This window comes from Vicugna pacos, chromosome 24, assembly GCF_048564905.1.
Source record: "Vicugna pacos chromosome 24, VicPac4, whole genome shotgun sequence".
Lineage (NCBI taxonomy): Eukaryota > Metazoa > Chordata > Mammalia > Artiodactyla > Camelidae > Vicugna > Vicugna pacos.
Window position 1 is genome coordinate 1546126 of NC_133010.1, and position 24260 is coordinate 1570385.

The 24260-nt window shown below is 44.2% G+C and overlaps 1 protein-coding gene across 3 annotated transcripts in view; it reads right to left on the minus strand.

The window, feature by feature from the left end:
• Window positions 1-10159: 10159 nt before the first annotated feature.
• Window positions 10160-24260, minus strand: part of LOC140688958 (ankyrin repeat domain-containing protein 26-like) — a 55546-nt gene continuing 41445 nt past the window's right edge. For all 3 annotated transcript variants that reach the window (XM_072948914.1, XM_072948915.1, XM_072948913.1), the window contains 5 exons: window positions 18961-19326; window positions 18179-18384; window positions 16347-16581; window positions 11600-11645; window positions 10160-10438 (listed from right to left, as the gene is read on the minus strand). In XM_072948914.1, the coding sequence (XP_072805015.1) occupies window positions 10383-10438; window positions 11600-11645; window positions 16347-16581; window positions 18179-18384; window positions 18961-19326 (909 nt within the window). In that variant the 3' untranslated portion in view covers window positions 10160-10382. The remainder of the gene's footprint in view (window positions 10439-11599; window positions 11646-16346; window positions 16582-18178; window positions 18385-18960; window positions 19327-24260) is intronic.

The following is a 24260-nucleotide window of genomic DNA, read 5'->3' on the forward strand; positions in this document are numbered from 1 at the left end:
TTCTAATGGGAGTGAGAAGTTTGGTTGGCTATCAGAATCACCTGGTGGGATTTTCAAAACACACTTTCAGAGGTGTCCACCAAGATCTTAACTCATTTCACACTGGTTGTTCCCAGAACAGCCAGCTCTAGTTTATTCTGGTAAATGCTCCTTACTTTTTGCTGTTAAAGAACTGTTGTTCTAGAAGAATATTCTAATAACATAGAAAGGCATTTATAATATACTATTAAGATGAAAAAGTCAGTTATAAAATGTTTTATTTTATAAAAATAAAAGATAAAATGTCTTCCTACTTATCTTTAAAAAATTCAGAAAGATACACAGCGAAATGCTTATGATGGCCACCTTGTTAGTAAGGTTATATATCATTTTATATTATTATTTTATATTTGTGTATTTACCAAAGTTTTAGTAATGAATACTAAATCCCAGGCTTTCTTATTTAAAATCGTCACCCCAACGTACATGTACTCCCCTTACTTTTTTCCACTTTATTTTTTTCTCCAAAGAAGTTATCCACATCTCTTATACTATATGTTTTACTTATTTTTGTTAACTTGTTTATTTCTGAGTCCCTCAACTGGATTGAAAACTCCCACATGGAGATGCACTATAGCACCAGCTGGACATATAGTGATGCTCACTTAAATATTTTTGAATGTATGAGTGTTCCTTACAAACAATCTGTCTTGAACTAAATAGTGAACTATAACTTCACAGTCAAGATGGATAGTATACACTGTACGTTCTTCTTACATTAAGTTTAATGATTCTTTTAGTCTTAACAGACTGTTAGTAACTTTTATTATGTGAAAAAGAGAAGGAAAACAAGCCAGTGTTCAGCTAGCATTCCAGCACGTCTGCTCACTTCCAGGTTCACTACATGTCTTCTGCTGCTTGTTGTGATCACAAGAAATACATTTCTTTTGGATCAATTAACCGTTTATCCAAATAATCGTTGTCATTTAATTTGTTTATGTATTCTGACCTGTGATCATATTTCATTTAAAAGTAGCTTGTGAAAGTAGCCTGGCATTTATCAGATTGTTCATCTTTGAAGGAAGGGATTATGTCTTTGTATCTCCTACAGAATCTGGTACTACCTGATTCTCATATCAAGACTAGAACAATGCCTGCATACTTAAAAATTATTGAATACTAAATTAAAGAATAAGAATTATTTATGCTACTATAGAGGAGCAGATTGATGGGAACCAGATGGCCTGAGTTTTTAGTTTAAATCTCAGCTCCATTACTTATTAGCTGTGCCACTTTGGGCAGTAGGTAATCCTTCTATTCCTAAATCACTTCTATAAAACAGAGCTCCTTGAGTACCTGTCACATAGAGTAGTTGGTAAGAATAGATCATACACACACACACACACACACACACACACACACACATCACTTGGAACTGTAGCTGGCGTGTAGAAAAATCATACAAAGGTTAGTAAATGCTCTCTTTCATTGTTGTTGATATTATTATATTGTTTATATTATGAGGGAAAGTTCATTGAAACAAAAGTCTTGAACTCAGATTACATTGCATTTATTTACACTCACTGGGCTGTATTTTGTTTAGCTGTAAATCAGTCATAAGACAGAAGAGTGATCCCTACTTTACAGAGATCAAGATGTTAGGATCAAGAAAAACAGATATGTGAAAGCAATTTTAGAACTATAATGTTTTATTCAGTTGCAAGGAGAAGTTACTGTCATATTTATTCTAGGTGATAACTAATGAAAAGTGAAATAAAAACACATACAGAGTTACCATTTTTGTTTCTTTTTAGAAAGGGCTCTCAAATATACATATTTATTTCCAAAAGAGCCCAAATAAATCACTGTGTTAATATTTATATGAATACTTTTAATATTTTATCAAAAAACAATTTTATCATTCAAATTGGTCTTAATATTTCTTATTTCAGAGCTCTGAGGTTAAGATCAAATTCTAATTGAGAAGAAAAGGTAGTAAGACTCTCACACCATAAACGTGACACCTAAAAATACTTCACATTACAAAGCTGGGTATACATAAATTAGATGCATAAATAAACCATAGTATATAGCTTTAGGCAGAGTTTAGTGATCATTGTTGACTAGGTTTTAGAATAACTCACTTTTTGGCCAATGGGAAGATGGAGGATCAAAGATTAGTGACTTTAAGTTCATTGAATGAATAGCAAGATCAGGGTATTTAATGAAGCGCACTGTATCCTGACAAGTGCAATGGTGATGTGTTCTGTGAATTTGTGAAAGTCACCAAACTCCTGTCTTAGCTTTTCCAAGTTTAAAATTGAAGTCATAGTGTCTACTTGACAGGGACCATATAAGAATTCAGGTTGGTGCTTTGAAGATGTAGCAAGGGAGGGAGAGCCAGGTGCAGGCTCCTGGAAGAGAAAACACTTTGAGGTCCTTTGCATAAACACAGTACAGGGGTCTGAAGGGACACGGGCAGAGGCTGGACGACCTTGGCCACAGACCCCACCTCCAACCTCCTCATCTTCAAGCCCCCTTCTATACCGATGCAAAAGTGATCACAACAGTGGTCCTTCTCGACCCAGCTCTGGTCTCTCACTCAGCTCAAAGCCCCGCCTGACCCCACTGGCTGCAGGGAGGGTCTAGGCTCCTCCGCCTGCCCTTCAAGGCTTTCATGACCTGCACCCAACTCCCACCTTGCACTTACATTCCTGCTCAGTGGAGGCCCTGCAGTACCCCCAACTCACTTTCTCACTGCCTGGCCTTTATTCAGGCTGTGACCTCTTGCCAGAGAGTCCTCCCAGGGGTGCTCCCCTGGCTCATGGTCCAGGCACCACCCTCAGTTCTGCAGCCCTTTGACCCACCCAGCCCACCTGGGTCCCTGCCCCTCGCTCATGTCTCGACCTCCATCCCACAGCCTGGGCCTCTGCCCCCCTCGTTACCATCCCAAAGTGGAGAAAAGGAACATCAGGGGTGAACTGGGTATGTAATAAAGGGTGATGTCTTGGAAAGAGAGGGGACAGGGCCCCCACCCACATGAGATGATGGCAGCACCTGGCACCGTGCGTCTCGGTGCACAGACACAGCCCCCGTGTCCCAGTGTCTGCACTTGCGCGGGTGGGAGGGGTGGAGAGGGGCACAGCTCAGTGGTGGTGCGCGTGCTTAGCAGCACAAGGTCCTGGGTTCAATCCCATTTAAATAAATAAATAATCTCTTAAAAAAATCTTCATCTGTAACTTGGGGTCACAGACCCTTCTCTTAGCGCTACCATCAGAAATAAATGCCTGGTGCATGCAGCTCTCAGCCAAACATGGCCCCTCCCTCTCCACCCTACTGCCTCCTTGCACACCTCACAGGCCATGGCAGAAGCCACTGACCGCCTACCTGGTCAGACAGCGCAAGGCCCATCTGAGCCAAACACTGACTGCCAGGCTTGCCAAGATGACCACCTCACTCTCGGATGCATCTGGTTCCTTGAGCCAGAGCCCAGGCGGTCACATTCTCATTTGACTCAGACGGGTGTGACATGTGGTATCTTGGCATGCACTGAAACCGCCAGCGGCTTGGGCAGACCCAGGGCAAGGAGGCCACCAGTCTGTCTAACAGGCCATCTCCCACGCTGGTTCCCGGCACCTGGCCTGCCACTCCCGGCCGTCTGCCCCCGCCGGCAGAAGCCCTGGGCTCCCCTCCAGGCCTCGGGCTGCAGATGATTCTCCTGCCTGGGGTGAGGGTGGGAGAGGGGGCGTCAGCTCCTGCCTGCTCTTAGATCCCCACACTTGGACACTCTGGAGCCCACACCAGGAAGCCGAGCCTACACCCAGTCACCTGCTTCAGCCCCTGAGCCATGATGCTCTGCTGACCATTCAGCTCAGTTTAGTTCAGGCTGCGTCAGGCCCCACTGTGCACCGCAAACAGCACAGCCGGGTGGGCTGGAGAGAGGACACATGGAGTATGATCATGACCACGGCGATGACCAGGGCCGCCACTGGCTGCGGCCCGAGCACTCACTAAATGTTTCATGTGCATTAACTCACTGAAGCTTCCCACAACCCCAGGGCCTGAGTCAGTTTTATCATCTCCATTTTACAGATGAAGAAACAGAGACACAGAGAGATTAAGCAGCTCACCCCAGGCCACAAGCTGTGAGGGCAGTGGCGTGTGGATGTGCTCCAGAGTCCAGCTCCCACTGCTGCCCCGAGCGCGCAGCGGCTGCCGGCTGCATGGCTGGGCCCAGCGCTCCCCGCAGCGTGCTCGGAGGACTTGGCCTTGAGTCTGCTGGACTCCGAAGCCCATGCCCAGAATCCCTATGCTTGTCAGCCTCCCTGCATGGTTACCATCATCCCTCAACCATTTCCACACACCGTGACCTCCGGCATCCTGGGGAACAAAGCCCTACGGCGTCCCCAACTTTCTAAACTTCCAGGAGATATGAGGTCCCCCCCAGCAGCCACTTGCAGGACTAATTCTGTGCCTGCTCCTGACTGATCAGCCTTAACAGATTCAGTGACATCTCTCAAAACTGAATTTGGCTTCTTTGTCTTCTACTGATTTTATTGCAAAGGTTTTTATGGGCAAAGGTATCTCTGACATACACAGGTTGCCCTCCAGACCAAACCAACCCTCCTGGAGGGCTGTCTGACACTGCTGCAGGAAGTAGTCCAAGTAGGCGTGCAAGAGCCCAGGGACACCCAGGGACCCCGGGGTCGTCAGGCACGGTGAGCGGAGCCAGCTTGCTCCTGCGTGAGTCACCCCCTATTTGTGGATATTTCCCACAAGTCACCGCAACACGTGGCTGGAACAGTGACTTGTGACCCTCAGCAGCCTGGTGGCAAGAACAGGAGCTAAAAGTTCAGGAAGTCCTGAGTTCAAACCCCATCCTGCCTCTTCCTGGCTGCATGACCTTCCCCAGTGACTCCGCCACTCTGGGCCTCTTGTTCCTGGTCTGTATAAACACCACGGCAATGCCCAGCTTGTAGCGCTATAAAGAGGCTCTGGAAGATGCTGGGTGCTGGGTAAGTGTATTCCCTCCCGACTCCACTCCTAGGAGTCCTTGCAGAACATCTGGCCCAAGGGCTGCAAACAGATGGCTCCTGGCTGCATCGCACCCGGCTGCCTCGCTTGGCCCACGCAGGCTGGAAGGCAGTGTGACGAGGCCGGGGTTGTTTCAGCCCAACACAACAGCAGCGCAAGCCACTGTCCCCGGTCACGTATGTGAGCTGCCTGCAGCCCTTTGCCAATGATCGGGACCCAAACACCTGACCATAAAAAGACAGGGATTGTGCATTTCAGAGGTTTTTACTAACTGGGGGTGGGGTGAGGGCTTCGTTTCTTCACTTCTTTGAGTGCAAGGAAGCTGCATATGGAAGGAGAATCATGGTGCAAAAAGACAAAAACGTCTCTGTGCTTCTGAGCGATGACTAGCTGGGCAGATGGTTTGCACCCAGCAGTTTCTGCTGTGACATATTCTGATGACCCTCCATAAGCCAGAGAATGTCCACTAGGCTGAGAGCTAGGCTGCAAGGAGCACTCCTGCGCGGTACCTTCACATCCACAGCCTGGTAGCTTCAAAAACCTCTCCTCAGGCCTTTTCAGGGTGACTCCCAGTAATCTCTCTGCAACACCTAAGAACATTCCAGAATATTCCAGTGTTCGCCGCCTAGATGAGATATGACACTTTGGGATCATTTGCACGTCTGCACCAGCAACCATGCACTTTAATCTGAATGGAACCAATTCAGAGGAATTTAATTAAATTTGCAAAAAGACAGCGTGGCAGAGGAAGTTCAGCCTGCTCACCTGTTAATCAAATATTCAAAGAACAAGTGAGGTGACGGCTCATCTCCTACAAAAGCACAGCTTTGTAAATAGACTGGTGAGATTGTAAAGTTTTAGAAAAATGAAGTTCTAAATGGACAACTGTCACGAACCCAAGCGGCTCAGCGGGCCTTTCTGAGCACGAAGGCTCCTGCTCGCGCCAGACGTTCTCACCTTGACGCGATGTTCCCAGGGAAGCCCTCGTGTGTCCCAGAACCTGAAGCGGGAGTAGCAGACCTGCCGCCCCTGAGGGGCCACGAGGGCTCAAGCCCAGCGGGGGGGACGGCACCAGATGCTCCCCGAGGACCACACCCCGGGCCCCAAGAGCCAGTGTTTCCTGGGCGTGGGTTCTACCACCTCCGGGCTGCGGGGCTCCTGGCACATGCCCTGACCTCTCTGCACCTCAGCTTCCTCACCTGTGACAAGTCAGTGACGACGGATCTACCCTACAGGGACATGTTGAAGATTGAGCTAAACTGCTCGGAACAGTACTTGACCCAGAGGATTGCCCAGAAAATGTTGGTGACTATCCTGAGGAGTCCCTGCCGCATCTCCAAACCCAACCCCACCACCACCCCGGGCCAAAAGGACAGAGTTCCCCCACCCCACCCCAACTCCCACCAAGCACGACTTGACTCGGAAGAGCAGGGGACATTCCTTCTCCAGCCCCATCCCCGAGTTGAGACTTATTTTCCCCTCAATGTGGTCTTAACCCACCCCCGCTGCCAGGCCTGGCAACTAGCCCAACAGAGGCAACTGGACCTTTGCAAAGAGCACTGGAGTTGGAGTCAGACCTGGGATTGAGTTCCAGGTCTACCTCTTCCTAGGTGTAAGCAAAGATCATGCCACCTTCCCGAGCCTCAGTTTCCTCCTTTGTAAAATGGAAATTAACACCACCCACCTTGTGGAACTGATGTAAGGATCAACGAAAACTTGTCCATCAGCCATGAGCCCCATGGCCGTGGAAATACTGATGACCCTACACAGCACCCCCACCTTTTCACTGGCCCTCACCAGCCGTCTATGAGGCAGGCAAGGCAGGCGCCCATGTTCCCATTTATCAGATGAGAAAGGTGAGGCTCAGAGAGGTTATACAGTCCACGTCAACCCTCTCTCATTGAGCAAAAGGCTGTGCAGGTGAGAATGCAAACCTGCTGGATAAAGGAGTGAGTGGAAGGATGCACCAGGGCTGCAGGAGAAAACTAAGGGGTGCGTGGATTTATCCAGGCAACGGCTGATTAACGGGCTGAAAGCACCGAGGCCCTGCAAAGGGAATGCTGGAGAACTGCGCTGGCTGCAGCTCAACACCTGCCGGAGGAAAGGGAGCTGCAGGCTACTCTCCGTTTCCACGGGAGTCCCCTTGAAACACCCCTCCCATGGCTGTCGTTATTCTCTGAGGAGGAAGAGCTCGGGGTGAATGTGATGGAGGGAGGCGGGCACTCGACACCAGGATGCCACGGACCCACACCACCCACCCCCTCACCAGCAGAGATGACCAGGGCCCGGGGGCAGGCTTCGCCTTCACTCCCGCCTCTGTGGGGCCACCACGACTGTTTCCATGGCAACTGAACGAGGAGGAAATTGGCGATCGCATCTAAAACAGCATCCATCTCTCTTGCAGAAGGCTCCCTACCGGCCAAGAAAGCTGGGTGTGCAGGGACACGGCCTGGGGTCAAATCCTGCAGCGTGACCCGGACGAGCCCCTGACCTTAGAGCCCCCTTTTCTCCTTTTCTAAAGTGCCTGCGGTGAGCGCAAAGGGATACAGCAGCCTTGCACCTCCTGCAGCTCCGAAGTCACTGGCTCCCTCGCCCCAAATGCAATGTGGATGCGTTTGTGTGATCACCCTACAACAGTCCAGAAGAAGTTCTCTGGTTCCTGAAGCAAATATCCGCTGAGCCATCCTGGGGGCAGGAGGGTGGCCGGCTCCCTGCATGCCCCCCTGGGACGTGGTGGCTGTCACGCACAGATGGAGAAGGAGAGCACGCATGGCTCAGCGGGGTCTCCAAAGGCTACCAGCTCCCGAGAGGGGTCATTCCCACAAGTGTTTACTGGGCACTTTGCGCCAGACCCATTTGCAGCCCTCTGCACCCGTTTTCCACGTAGTTCTCACAGCCACCCTCCAACTTAAGACATGCTATCCCTGCTTCTCAGATGGGAACACTGAGGCCCCAGAGGTCACCTGGAGAGGGGTGGCCAGCTAGACCCCAGGCCCTGGTCTCCCGAGGATAGCAGGTGGTCCTCATAACAGTCACCCTGGGACCCCACAGCCCTGCCGGGGACGCCCCACCCTGCTGAGCTCCGAGCTCCAGAGCTGAAAGCTCAGGCTCAGGTCCCACAGGGACCTCGGGGTGGGGCCCTCCAAGGCTGCTGCTCCATGTCCCTGTCCTTCTGGACCTGATCACTCTGCCCCTCCCACAGTCCCATGGCCACTCAGCCCTCCCATCACACCACCTGGCTCCTGCTGACCCACAGGGCAGCCAGGCGGGGCCGAGGAAGCCAAGTGACCCTCTCCAGGAATCAGCTGATTTCAGGGTGGGGGCTTAGGAAGTATCTTCAGCTTCTGGCAGGCGTTCCGGATGACTTCATTAGGGCCATAAATGCTCACAGGGCCGGATTCTACGTGGGCTGAGATGTGCGTAAGTCACAACTTCTTAGTGAGCCCTCTCGAGCAATGCAGACTCCATTTTTATTTTCCTTTCACAAAGGCAGTCTTCTGCTGCCGGGAGCAGCGACCCCACCTCAGCCTGGAGGACATGCAGGTGAGCTTCAGCTCACTGGCTAGTGCAGTAGGAATAGCGGAGTTTGCCATCGCTCTCTTCCCTGCAGGCGTGGCAGCTACCTGTGCTCAGGCTTGTGCTGGGGTGGGGGCGGGGAGCGTTCCTCCACCCTTCTAGGCTCATCTGGCTGGTCTGAGAATTAACCTGACGTGAGGCAGACTAACACGAGAAAAATAAACAAAAATTGAGTAACGTGTGTACTTCCTGTCTTTACCCATGGGAGACAGCCAAGGTAAACGGAATGAGCTCACCAAGAAGGCTGCGGCCCTCACCTTCAACGTCATCTTGCTGCAGGCAGCGGTTGGTTCCAGAGGTCGGTCACATGGAACGCCCGGAGGCATGAGAAGGCCAGTTAGACAACGGCCGGAAAGGTGTCACTTTGGTTTAGATGTGGGAGTCACCAGTGACTCGCTGCCTGGGAATGGAGGAAGGGGAAGACACACCAGGGTGGGTGGGGACAGATTGCTGGTGGGGAAGCAGGCAGATCTCTCAGGAAGTTTGTCGTCAGAAGTAAGACTGTCTGGTTCAAGTGAGAGGGAAGCAACAGGGAGGTGTTTACAGAGAGGGGAATTTGAAAACATCGCTGAGAAGGAAGAAGGTGCAAGTCAACTAAGTAAAAGGAGTAGGACGGCTGGGCAGTGCGTGACTTTCTTCAGCAGCACTTAGACGCCTTGGGGGACGTAAGGGGGAAGAGTGAGAATCAGTCTGTTGTGCAGCTGGGAGTTTTGCCAAGTAAGTGCGCTGAAAGGACGGAAAAGGGAATAAAGGGTATAAGCAGGAGTTACTAAAATCTCAGCTCCTGGAAACTGTCGAGAAGGAGAGTATTTCCTTTACCGTCTTACGTTCAGCAACTGGGAACCTGCAAATTAAACTGACTAAAGCAGATTACTGTGAGGAAAAAATTACGTATGGACACGCGCAAGAGTTCACAAAGCAATGGGACTTGAAGGGGTGGCTACAAGTGGGGGCTTACATACAATTTAACACGTGACAGGAAAAGGAGAAAGGCACTTTCTGAAAAACAAATGACTTCTTGGCGAGAGGGAAGAGCAAGAGAAGTTACGGTAGAACAAGTGCATTTAGGAAAGAGAAATGACGCCTTAGGAGAATGTACGGGAGAGATGACAGGTTTGTGACAACGTCCGTTTGCGTCTGGTGCTCAGAACTTGTCTCTAATTTTAAGACTGCTTCCAAAAGGTAAGTAAATAAATAAGAGAAGATGAAAAGCCTGAGGCAGGTTTCATTTCTCCATGAGGAAACATCTGTGAATCAGTGTTTAAGGTAACATGCAGAAAGGCTGATGGCACCGTAACGATTGTTGGGATCCATCAGAACACTGGAACAGCCACAGCAGATCCAAACGCTGTCCGTCTAAATCTTTAGGTCTATAGACAGTGATTAACACTGGAAAATTCAAAAAAGCTATCAATCAACACTGCTCAACATCAACGACAAGTTTTGTGGGTGGTTGGGTGCTGTTTAAACAGCTGGCATCCGGGCTCGGTTTGAGTATATAATACTCCAAAGTGCTGGGTTTTATTCCCAAAAATCTGCTTTAAAGTCAATGAGATGCAGAAAAACGTGGTTTAAAATAATTCATAGATTTTAATCATGCACATAGAATGCAAGAGTATTTCCCCTTAATAAACAGTGTCAGTATCTTAATGGGAAATAACTAAAATGTTTGGCAAACAGCCCAGCAGGTAAAACGTTTACTATTTATCTTGTAGATCGTGCACTTTTTCTTCAAAATCTCCACATATTCTTGACGTGCTTTTGAAATCAGATCTTCACTTAGACTACTTGACTCATCCATCAAGCCTACGAGAGAGTCCATAGGACTTAGATTCAAGTTCAGTAGTAGCTGGAAAGAAAATGAAAGAATTAGATTCTATACTTAAATTCCTTCATAGGTAACTAAATGTCAGTTTACTTTTTAAGAAAAGCTGAGACTTTTCCAAGTTTTAAGAAGAATGAAAAATACCTACATACGATTACAACACAAAACACAAGATTACTACTCTAGACTTTGCCCAGGGCTGCATGTTGAATTAACTGCTCTTGTGGCTAAGGATCAGAGCGCCTGGTTTTCTCATTCTTCATTCATTTACTCAGCAACCATGTGCTAAGGCACTGTGACAAGCACTGGAACCACAAGATGAAGATGACAGTCCACCCTGAACTGAAAGATCATGTACCGTTAACTGGCAAAATAGATGAACAGGCAGTTTCGGTACAGAGACATAAATGCCATGACAGGTATACAAGAGGGCAGAGTTGGAACACTCAGAAGGGATGTCCAGCTTTGTGTCAATATTGTCCCCTCTTTGGTGGCCGTGATGTGTAAGCAGATACCTGAAGGAGGAGGAGAAAGTGTGGGAGGGAGAGGCAAGAAGCAAACACAAAGAGCAGAGGCAGGAAGGGCACCCGCGGAGCTGGACGCAGTCTGACCAGTCGCTGGAGCCAAGGGGCAGAGCAGGGGAGAAAAGAGATACGGCTGAAGACTCTGGCAAGTGCCAAATCGATGTGGGTGTTTTTCTTCCAAACTAAGGAATTTGGGATTTTTCCTGAGGGCAAAAGGTTAACCAGTGACAAAGTGAATGACAAGAAATTGTCACCCACCAGGTGACAGCTATATGAACCGAGATTGCTTGAGTCTGGGTTTTTGGCCTCAGTCACTACCAGGAACTCGAGAAGCTGATGACCTCCACGCTTTCTGAGAACAGGGCCGTGTGCAGGTGACAGGCCCATGGGGACAGCAGGAGAGGAAGGGCACAGCCAGAAATAGAGAACACAGACTTCTTGAGTTTTTTTTTTTTAAAGCTATGGATCATGATGTATAAATGAGGAATAAATATATCATTATGAATGAAATTATGCGCTCACATTTTTCATCAGCTCTGTGTAAGAAAACAGCTTAACATGGTATCTGTTATTCAAGCAATAGAAAGGGGTGCCATTTACTGTTTACAGTGTATTTCAGAAATCAACGTCTAAATTTAATTCAGAAATGTTGGCAACATACCTTCTTTTAATTCTCTAGATATATTGTTTATCAGCTTCTTCCGCATCTGCAATAAGTCAAATATTTTTAATGTTTAAGTGAAACAAGAAACACTATCATAGGAATGACAGCTAGCTTATGAAATGTGGCCTTTAAATAATACTTTTAGACTTGACTTAACGTGGGGATTGCTTAAACAGAAAAATAATCACATGAATAAAATAAAATAAATTCCTACTTACTTTGATTTTAGATAACAGAGAACACATATCTGTGAGGCTACTTAGATTCCCCTGATGGAAAGCACAGTGAGCCCTGCCCTGTCCGATGCACATAATCTCAGAGGGCAACGCCCGATCTCATTGGCACGAAGAGTTTCAACAGTTCAAGTCATGTCTCACACTGAATTCATTGCTCTGCAGTTCTTAGAAAAACTGCCCTTTGTAAAAGTTTAGCTTTTTTTAACTTTAATGGGTTTTTCCTTAAAATGAGCTTTCCATTCCTGCACTTTTAGAAAACTAAAATTTTAAGGTCTGTTCTATGCTAATGTTTTTAGCACAGAATCGCAGATACATAAAATGAAGAAAGGGGTTCTGTTATAATAATGTCAAGTGAAAATTCTACTTGCAGACAAGTTAAGCAAATGTGTTTTGCTCTCTGTAGATGACTAAAATATTTATGTCAGAAAATCTGCTTGAAGAGAAGAAAAGGAGAGGCTAGCGCCAGTTTTCAAAGTTGGTTTCTGATTCACAACTTCCTAGAGCTAGAAACAAGGAAAACAATACCTAATTCTTTAACTGTAACTTTGTTTCCGTTCTAGAGACTAGGGCCAACTTTTTGAAACTTGACTTAATTAGTTACGTATTTAATTATGAAATGTGTGGGGACACTTCAAACTACAAGTGTCCCCATCTAGAGTGCTCTTTTAAAAACCTTTCTTGTGAAAGTCACCCGCTCACTAAACAGGTTCTAAACAGTACACCAGACATAAACACTGCGGTGGTAACAGCGATATGAGAGCCGAGGCTTCTGTAAATGTTAGGTGCAAAGACAAAATTTGGGGCTACCATTTGCCAGTATTTTCAGAGACGGTTTTCCATAACACTGTCTGACAAGAGCATTCTAGAGAGGCCTTATGCCATCAACAACATGACAACAGTGCCAGGAGGGTCCTGTGAAGTGAAAAACGCCTAGCAGATGAAGGGAGAAGCCTTGACTGAAATAATTTCATATAACCATTAATAAACACTATGCAAAATGTAGATCACACTTTTACATGAGTTGAATGTAAGATTACTCTCTTTTCCTCTGCAAAGCTATTTTCCTAAACACGTACTTCTGGGACCTTTATGCTTATATCTAGGTGAGGACCCCCATGTCCTGATGGTGGAAGTGGTCTGAAGTCCAACATTAATAAGGAGAAGGCACCTGCAGTTTTACTTAAACTTTTCCATTTAACAAAAACACAGTAAGGTGAGAAAATTATACACAGGAAGACAATGTAACAGCAAGTTTTAATTCTAATGATTTTTAATTAGGAGGATTCTCTCATAACTGGCAGTTTGCAGACTATGTCCCATAGAAATGGAAGGTCCCACTGGGGACACTGCAGGATTGAGGTCAAAACTGAGGTCACAAGCTGGAAGATAATGCTGCCCTTTCTGAGATCAATTTGGTAAAAACAGACTTGCCACACACGTAGACACACATGTTCATTTCCAAAGTGAATATATTTTCAGATTATTGATACTTTTAAGTTAAAACTGGGTATCATTCTTATTTTAAATGTTATAAAAATAAGTACAATTCCAGAAATGTAATAAAATCAAGTCATTTAACCGCTCTGATTCATCATACTGTTGTAAATAGGTTAATGAAGGAAATGACACTTGTCAGTTTGTAACTATTAAATACATGTATTTTGCTTCAGAGAAAAGAAATAAAGAATTTGTTGATCAAGGAGCTAAAAAATTAACTACAGAGAAAAAAGTGAATGAAAGAAAAAGAACTGGAAGAAGCTGAGTGACTGGCTTTCAAAAGATAACACGCTTCCTCATTTGTCCATTCAGACAAAATGGAAAGAGGGCAGGAGGGAGTCCACAGGGCAGAGAGCTGATACCAGAAACAAGGTTACTGAACTCTGCCTCTGCCTTATGAGAAGTGAGCTTAACTACTGTGATAGTTTGATTAGAATTAAAATTCAGAGTGAATGTGCGCTGCCTTGGAAGCCTACTTTTAAAAGAAACGTGACCAGATCCTGCTGAGATGCAGTGCTGTGTCATGTCATGTAAAAAGTTAAAGTCTTAGGAATATTAATCGTTTTAGCTCTGGTGCACTGGTATAATCCCATTTAGAAAAGGGGCTGCTAAACTGAATGGACATTTGAGAAATTTAAAAATTAGTTAAATAAGTCATTAGAAAATGTTTGAAAGTGTCAGTAATACACCAAAAGTCCAAAATCGGTGAGTGTAAAGTTTAGTCTTCCTATTTAAAATAGATTTGAAGGACATTTATTAACTATTGTGGCCATGCTTCATGTTAGGCACACCAATACTTAAAAGCTCTTGAACATAAAAAAGTCTTTAAAACAGAGAAATTTTGTCTGTTATAATACTGTCTGGGATCAATTTTTAAGTTTTCAGTTCTCAGAAAAAAATTCTATGTGCAAGAAAATCTAACAGTGACGTATCTGCTCAGGCTAATTTTAACTTTTTGTATTTTATAGTAACATAATTAAATAACACAATTGAGTAAAACTGTAAAATTGCTTCTGACATGTAGGACAAAACATCCCAGAAATAACTAGAATGTGAAATCTGAGGGTACAAACTGGCAAAGCAGATATGGGGTCCCATCTGTTACCACTACAACAATGTCAAGGGACAAGGCTGTACTTCATGCAACAGTAAGAGAGGCAATAAACCCAAGTGTTATGAACTGGAAAAAACTTGCTTCGACCACCAGCATGACTAAAATCACAGACTTAGAGCAATACTTCTGTCAAGTTAGAAAAAAAAAATGCTGAGTAAGCTGGAACTTCACAGTAGGAACAGTCCAAAATGTTAAAACCTTGCACATAAAGGAGAATGTTACATTCAATCTCAATGCCATTTTTGACATTTTGCTTTCTAGAACCATAGCTGAAAAGCTGTGGAAGTCTGTTGTTTTGTTAAGCCCCATGCAAAAACCCATCCCTTTCTGTCATTTTAAACAGTATGTTCACAGCTCGCATAGCATTACTTTATGTTTTCCCAGCAGAAGTAATTACATCCCTAGCAATTCCACAAGGCATCTTCCTTCTCTAAGTCTACTAAGAAATCTGTAAGCAGTAACTGTACAATAATAGCTCCTGTGAGGCGCCAGGCAGCGCCGAGGGAGCCGTGTCTCTGCACCTGGACAGAGCGGGGCTTGTTAACCTCCCTGCTCAACCTAGCATGATTCGGCCCCACGGCCCCACAGAAGAACTACGTGTACCTTGGAACTACAACACTGAGTTTAAAATAAATTATTTTCCTGTGTACCTAGAAGTACTAAAAAACAGACACCTCTTTCCTCCAAAAACATTAAAGGAAACAACTGTCCTCAGGAGTCTTCTCCTGCATTGCTTTTGCACTCACACTCTTTCACCATCATCCTGTAAAGTGACACACTCGTGAGTTTTTGGTGACAACGAATGAAAACATTTCGAGTTTGCATCATGCTTAGCCACTGATGGAAGTGTTAGCCATGCATTTTTTTTTTAACACCACGCAGTCCGGTTTCATGACTCTGAAGCACTTACACTCAATTTACCCACAACACTGTCTATGAAACCTGAGCTTTTCTTCTTTGATTTATTATGACATGAAGCCAAGTGAGAAAAAGCAGGTTGAGACCTCACTCAACAAGGGCCCGTGCTACCCTTCTCTACATCAAGATCATGAAAACATCATCAAACCATAAACCCACGCGCACCGATTTCAATGGCTATTTTAACAACGATACACAACGAAAACTGGTTGTAATTTAAAGACTCCCTATCGTTGCCACCTCGGTATTCCTGCAGGTGAGGGCAAGACAGAGACATAAGCGAACTTCATTTTAAAAACTTAAATATTTGCTTTACTTGACTACATCTTTAGAAATGTTCTACAATTGCTCAATAAGACATTTTATAACAATTAAAATAACAATGCTGTAAGTAAAATAGTAATTAAGAATGTACTCTTACAGAAGGAAATGATAAAAATTTTAAACTTCAAAACAGAAAATGTTTTTAGCGTTACAAGTTTATTGAATTCATAAAAAGAATTTACCTTGGGTTCCTTTAAATAAAAAACATCCATATGTGATTAAGTATCTCGATGCCAATCATTTACTTATGCTGAGGGGTAGATAAACTGGGGTGCAGCAAAACTTGAAAATGACTATGAACCAATGCCAAACGAAAATCAATCAGAAGCTAAGCCAAACACTGGAAAGTGTATCTCCAGTTATTAGGCAATAATACTTAATTTCTAAAATAGAATTTAAAATGGAGCTTTTTAAGAATTTTAAAATTTGTCACTTTAGTTGCATTTATTGAATAAAGTTAATGACAGGTATCTCTTGAAAATTACAAGTCCTGGGACTTTAAAAATAAAATTTGTGTCTCCTTCATTAGCACAATTAATTATGGCTTTTACTTAGTGTGCGTAAGTCAAATAAACAACTCAGAATTTCATCAAATTAAAAACAAGAATTATATCAGAAATCTGAAGCCCAAGGGAAAGAAGATAAAATAACTAACCTTCAACAGATCGCTCATGCTGGTTGTAGGGTGTGGAAAATTCCTGAAGCGCCTTTTTCGAGTAAGACGACTCCATTCGGGCTCCACGCTAGTACTAGAACTTTCAGCAGTACTAGAACTTTCAGCAGCAGGCGGTCTATCAACAGGCCGTGCGGGAACAGAGCCGAGGAAAGAACTCTTGTGCTGTTTCTCCAGCTGAAGTTCAGTGTTCATCTCGGCCAGCCTCTCATTAGCCCTGCGAGGATCGCAAAGCAGATTTCATTCATTTCGTTTTTTTCCTAAGTGATGTGTATTTCTAAAGTTGCTATAATAGTAAACAGATTGTCCCGTTAAACTGTTTTGACACCAAAAAATAAGTCAGCACAGACCTACTGTAAATGATTACAGTTTAAAACTGTCCTGAAGAACGACGTATGTGCCTGGGGGGGGAGTGCTTAACTAACAAGTACTTCAACATGGGGAGAGTCAGAGATGGAGACGCCCCCACAGAGGATCCCCGCTGCCTTCTGCACTGGCTGCACCTAGACATACTCACCCTCAGGAAACCAGTTCAGAAATAAAAAATAAACCATCCCTCAAAGCCATTTTCAAGCATTTGCTTTCACCCCCCTCATATACACATTTCACGCATTACCTGGGAGAAATCAAGCACGCGGCACTGAGCAACAGTTTAGAGCCACCACCTCTGGGGGGCACCAGGCGGCAGAGTCGATGGTGGGAAAGAACTACGACAGCGCCAGGGGCAATTTCAAGTGTCCCCCAATGTCCCAAAGCTCACTTTGTTACTTTGCTTTTACCAGAGGCCTACATCAGCACCTGCTTTCCACAACCAAAAAAAAAACCTCAAGCGGATTTTCACTTTCATAAAAAAAAAAAAGCAAAAAGCCAGAATAGCACTGGGTGCTTGTTTTAGCCCAAGCCATCAGGGGGGCAATGGGCACCCCGAGCAGCAAGAGGGGGCCCCACCGAGCTCCTTCCCCAGAACCACACAGTATCCCGGCATCACGCCGCCACGGCTTCGGACTGTGTCTGTGAGCACCTGTGCTTTATGCATTATTTATTTTATGTATCCACCAGCAAGATGTGTCCTAAGGTAACTGCCTTTTTGCTTTACACCGACAACTTTCATAGGAACACTCTAGTTTTGGATAGCGGGGAGACCTGTAGCTCATAACACTGCTACTCAGGCACCGGAGGTGGGACTCGCCCTTTCGGTCTTCCACACACCCCCTCGGGCAGGCCACCATATTCTTTTTAGCCACTTTGTGAACCACTATACTGCCCTTCACCCCGATGTGAATTTCCCCTACTCACCAAGCATGCCTTTACGTAGCGGAGACAAACTTAGAAGGACACAGTACTTCGTCTCAGGGTGCCCACGAGCAGTGACACCAAATATCACAATCAAGAAAGTAAATTCACCAAACACCAGCATGGGGCCCCTTGGGTTTATGTTGTACTCTTCCAAAACACAGTTAACTTTAAACTCATTAACATTTCTATTTATGGGAATTCCAACTAGAAATTTTGTGATAATATGGCTGTCTAAATTACAAAGTTTGCAAAACCCCTAGCTTAAAGACTAGACCAGGTTAAATATATGCAAATTAAAAAATAAAGTCATGTAAAAGCAACAAAAGGCAGGGAGATGCAAACTGCCCTGGACTGACATTTTAAAGGAGAGTTCATTTACTAACACCATTTCCCAAAATTACACTGTCTAGTCAGCGTTCACTTGCTACCCACCTCACGAACCTGGCTCAATAAAAATGATGCCTTAGAGACAAATTAGTGACCTAAATTATTTTGTATAATTCTATGTTTTGACTTACCAGTTTAGTTGATTTGCCAGTGACACTCTATTTTTTAGCTCTTCCAGGTACAGCTGCCTGTATTTTTCCAATTCTTTTTCATTACAATCAAACTGAGAAGTTTTCCTTCTCAGTTCCGTTTCCAGGTCTTGAACTCTGTGTTCCATCTGACTCACTGAAGCACGTTTACACTCTCTGAGCAAGTCTTCCTGAGATGCTGCTTGTGCCTACAGCAAATTAAAAGGACACAATTTTAAAAATACTTACAACCTGAGTAATTACAGTCTATTTGTTCCCTTTAGTTTTGAGTCAGTGATTCAGAGAGCAATTTTAAGTGTGGAAAAAAAGCTGAACTTTAAAATACTTATCATCAATGTCAAGTGAATTAAATCTGAATTATGAAATGAAAGTGGAATCACCCTTATATTAGTACTCATGTAATGTGATAGTTCAAAGAATAATAGGATCAATCTAAACTTTTAAAAATTGAAGAATACAACCTAGCAGTAATCCAAGAATGTGGCACAGTATTTACATCACAATATATGCTTTTCCTCCTAGTGGTCTTGATTTACACCAATTGGTCTTAAAAATGATTGTCTAGTGAGAGTTGTTCTGAAACATCAATTTAGTGATAGTAATGATGGAAACTGAATTATTTAAAGGGAGTAACAAATGCGGCCTTCCAGAAATCTACAAAACAAACTGCTATATGGGAAGTAGAGGGAACACATAAAATGTACACATCCGAACTGTAATTCTCTGCGAAGTGAGTTAAAGCACCTTACAGATCAGTGTCTCACCTGTAAAAACTGGCTGATTTCTTTCAGTTTTTCTACTACATCATGTCTTCCTTGCTTTTCAGTTTCCTGTCTGTACTGCACAGCTCGCCTGAATTTTTTCAGTGTTTTTACTACATCCCGTCTTGTTTGTTCTTCAGTCTCCCGTTTGTCCTGCTCCACTTGACTGTGTTCCACTGTATTCATTTCGAGGTGACGTCTGAGGTTTTCTGCTTCTTCCTCCAACTTCTTCTTCTCCTCCTCTAGTGCTTCACATTTCTTTTGCATCTGTTTCACAGATAATATCTCCTTTAGAAGAAGCTGAGTTTCTGCACTCAGACGGAGAAGTACTGAAGACGTAGATTCGTCTTTTGCTGGAAGATCAGCATTCTGCGTGAAAAAGGTAAAATTGTTTGGTAATGAGGTTAGCAGACTGAGAACAGCCTAACTCTAACCCAGCATCAAAGGTTGAAATAAATTCAGTTACAATAAAATGGTATATCTACCTTGTGGAATGGAGAAACTCAAACTACTCAGAAAATCAAGAAAAAAAGTTCAAACCACCAAGAGTCACAGAAATATACTGTTCACTGTCATCATCTTTGTTATACATTTGTACTTGATTTTACACTCTGATGTTTCTGTAATTGTTTCATGTCTTTCCTACATAAAATGACTACAAGGCACCTCTTAGTAGAAAGTCTCTTACCCTTTCCTTCCCCAAGTCTTAACTCTTCATGATTTTTAAAGTTTTAGGGAGATCATATTGAATTACTTAGGGCTGAATTAATAAATGCCTCCCAAAACAAGACTTTGAAAAAAAGACTGCAATTAATACATCTTACAAATATGGATTCTAATGCCATAAGCCCTTCTCTGAACTACAAATATCTTATGCTTGTTTGAATTGCATTCCAAGGAGCAATGAATGATTCACAGAGTTAAGGAGAAATCCATCTCCTAGTGTAGTGGTTTAGTAAGATGACCCATACACTTTTCTAAACAAACAAAACAGCCTTCATTCTTGTAATCCTGTGTGGCTCTCCACAAAACAAGAGAACATACTCAACAAAAACAAACAAAAAAACTTGCTGGAATTTCAGTGACACTGACTTGGGAAGAACTGCTCTCCTTCAGACAGAAGGATTGTTTGCTAAGACAAGGCAGGCGGAGGTGGTGGTTGTAAAACATCTCTACAAATTCCTTGACACTTCCCCTGCGAAATTCCCTCCCCTGAAGTAGGTACTGGCCTCAGTTAACTGGTTTCTAGGGGACAGAATGTGGGGGCACTGCTGTGTGATTTCTAAGGCTAAATGGCCTCTGACTTTCACTCCATAGGGACGCTCACCCTTAGAACCCAGCCACCACGCTGTGAAGCCCAGGCCACCTACTGAGTCTTTGTACACACAGCTGTCCCAGCTGATGACTCCAGGGAATATCCTTAACCAAAGCCAGCTCCAACTTCCAGACATGGGCATGAACAAGCCTTTAGATTATTCTAGTGCCCGCTTGATGCCAAGTGGAGAAGAAATGGGCTGGCTCCACTGAGCCTTGTCTAAACACAGATTTGGGAACCAAGCAAATGCTGTTTTGAGTCACCAGGTTTTGAGGCAGTTTATTATATAAATTATTAGCAACAAATAACTGGCACAGATATTGATATTAAAAATGGGGCACAGCCATTAAAAAAGAACCCAAGATGTGGGGACGCCTTTGCACCTGGAGGTAGGTGAAACCTGAACAGATGCAGAGAAGAGTAAGAGTGAAAACCCAAAGTGTCCACGAGACTGTTAGTGGAAGCCTGAGGGCCCTTGAAGGGCTGAGAGTGAAGGCTTCTAGGCCAGGGAAGAAGATGACGACCCTGAAACCGGAGGCAACGGGACTCTTGCTACCGAACAGCTGAAAGTAAAGTTGATGAGATACGCTAAAACAAACAAAAAGATTATTAAATATAAAGGAACCAGGACTCACTGGGTTCAAATATCTGTATCCCATTTAAAGCATCTCCACATGCCCAATGGTCACATAATGGGTAAGCAGAGAAATGGCTTCCGGGCTAAGATCAAATCTAGGGTGCTGCCAGGAAAACAGTCTGAAGATGAAGCCAAGACTTTGTTAAGACCTTGGAAAGATTTAACGTGCTGCCTCAAATTCCTTTAAAGATCTTAAAAGCATAAGAATTTCAAAGGCATGGCCCCCCAACAGCTTCACAGGAAGCCCAAGGTGAAGAGTTTATCTCAAAAAGACGTGAGAGTAGCCTTTCCAATGGCAGGAACCCCAATAAAATTCACAGGAAATTCAAAGTTTTAAAGAGAACTGTGCTAGCAAAACTACTGCTTGCTAGCTTGGACTGAAAGAGACAAGACAGTGCAAAATGGGAAGAGGCCTTTGGGCCTCTTTTCTTAGAAGGTCTACAAGGAGGAAGCTGGCTTGAGAGAACTGCTCAGCTGCAAACACAGGTCACTGCTCATGAAAGGGACAGAACAAAGAGCTTAGAGAGGGCAGCGAAGGAGAACCCCTCCCAGGGTTAGGACTAAGTCCTAATCAAAGAGCCAACAGCATCAGGCTGCACTGCAGAACAGGTACGGGCCAGCGGGCCTCCCATCTTCCATCTGTGAGTGAGGGAGTCCTCAGCAGTTCAGGAGAATGCTGGGTGTGTGGCGGCAAATAACCCGTGTCTCCTTATCCTCAAGCCTCAGCACTGAGAGGCGTGTACCCAAGGGCTGTACTCCAGAAAGCACGCCCAGGAACCTCAGCCCCTCCTGGACCTGGTGAAGATGGGAAAGTAAGACCCTGGGCTGGAGCCTGAGCCTAATACCACAGCGACCGAGACCTGCTCACGACCGAGTAGGGACAAGTGGATTTCTTGTATGGAAGCAGTAACAAAACATTGTGGCTAGTGAGTAGATTATGCTGGTTTTTGAATGTCTCCATAAATTTTCAAAATTAATTCCATAAAAAAGGTACAATATGGGCCAACCTTAAGTGCCCTGCTCCGAATGAACAGAAAACGGTGAAAGTGGCACTGACTGAACGGCAGGGCTCGGTTTGAAAAGGCACTTCAGCTTCTGCCTCGCTCTTAACCCTGAAACCCAGTCTCAGGCGGGCAAGCTCAGGCCACAGAGACAGCTTCCGTGTTCCAGGGGAGGTGGTCCACCTGCCCACCCCACCTAAGCCACAGCCCACCGCCGACATCAACCATCAGACATCAGCGGATGAACCTTCACGTGATTCCAGCCCCCTGCCTTCGAGCTGCCCCACCTGAAGCTGAGAGGAATAGAGGCCAGCTGTCTTGGCCACACTTTTCCTAAGTGTAGGTTGTGAACGAAGTAAATGCTTATTTAAGCCACTGAACTTTGGGGAGTTTGTTAGGCAAAAACAGATAAACAGAAGAGTGGATGAAAAAACAGTAAGAAATGTAACTTGAATAGAGTAGAAATTGGTCTCCTATAAACTGGAATGTAACAAACGTTGAGATTATCTTATTAATGACAAAGTGCTGATGAGAAGCAGCAGGTAACTGAAAGAAAGACCTCAGAACTAGCGAGAAGGAAGATGCTTTAGAGTCCCCTCCAATTACAGCTTCTTACAAACAGGCATGTATTTCACAGTTTCCCCTCAACTTTGAGGATAAGGAAGGCTGGTAAGCAAGGAGACACAGGATTTGAAGTCTAATAATTGAAAAACAACTAGGAATAGTCAGTTTACCAAAATCAACCTTTTTACCTCATCTCAACGAACTGAACTTCTAAGAGAACAGGCAGCTTTGAGAACTTACTAATCTAGCACTCACTCTTCATTTTCCTTTCCTCAGAGAGAAAATAAAATATTAAGGAACCATAAATGTAGTGTCCTTTGGCAGTATTTAAATTAAATACAATTTTTCCTTTACCTTACTTAAAAGCTCGTTGGTAAGGGAAGGTAAGACTGTCTCAGCTTCATGTTGTAGCACAATGTTTCTCCATATCACACAGATTGGCTTTGAACTTTTGAAATTCAAATTACTAATCTGTTATCTGTTTCTGATAAACTGATTGAATATTATCTAATTTTTAACAGCTGTACTCTTGGAAAATTTTCCTTGGATGGGATGAAATATTTATTTCATTAATTATGCATTAAGCTATAGACTACAGCTAGGCACCTCTCCTTTTAAGTAAAAGGAGGTAGACACAGGGAGCTGAGAATGCAGGATCTGCACCAAGAACAAGATTGGCACCAGAGTGACACACAGGAACCAAGCCAAAAGAGGACTTCATCGTGCACCGCAAGATGATGGATTAGAGAGGCTTCCAAAGAGGAAGGTTGAATTAATCTTTTCCAGGCTTAATCTTTTGTCTCTAGGTAGTGAAATCTATGGATGAGTCTATGAATTATAATGAGTGCAACATAATGAAGTATATTGCAGACTGAGTCAGCAGATCCCGTGACCATGATTTGATGGAAACTGGAGTGAAGTGGGAGGCACTGGGTGAGAAACTAAAGGTCTGAATGGGGGGAAGGAATGGACTTTACCTTTGCAAGCCTATTTTCTGTCATATCACAGAGTCAGCAAGGCATAAGCTGGCCACAGGCCCCTTCAGGACGCAGCAGATCTCCACAGAAGTGGAGTTACAGACATTCTGCGACACTGACTATTTATTATGATGTAAAACAACTGGTACTATGCAAGAAGACACGGAAAGAGTTCTCATAACATCTGAATTGGTACTGGCATAGGACAGACATAGATCAATGCATCACCACTGAGAATCTAAAAGAAACCCTCACATTTACAGTCAATTGATTTTCAATACGAGTGTCAAATAACTGAATGAGACAGTAATAGTCTCTTTAACAAATGGTACAGGGACAACTGGATATCCACATGCAAAAGAACAAAATTCGACCTCTACCTCATACAACATATATATAAAACTAACTAAGTGAAAGAGCTAAACCTACAAAGTTCTTAGAAGAAAACACAGGCGTGTGTCTTCATGACTGGATCTGGCACTTGTTTCTTAGGGCAGTAAAAGACAGAAATAGATTAACTGAACTTCATCAAAATTAAAAACTTCTACTCTTCAAAAGACACCATCAAGAAGGTAAGAAGGCAAGCTCCTGAACAGGAGGAAATACTTGAAAATCCTACATCTGATCAAAGGCTTGCACCCAGGATACAAAAAGGACTCTGACAATTCAATCATAAAAAGACAGCCCAATTTGAAAATGGGCAAAAACCTAAACAGACAGGTCTTCAAAGAAGATACACAGATAAGCACATGAAAAGATCCCCAACATTCTTAGTCATCAGAAAAATGCAAATCAAAGCCACAACGAGA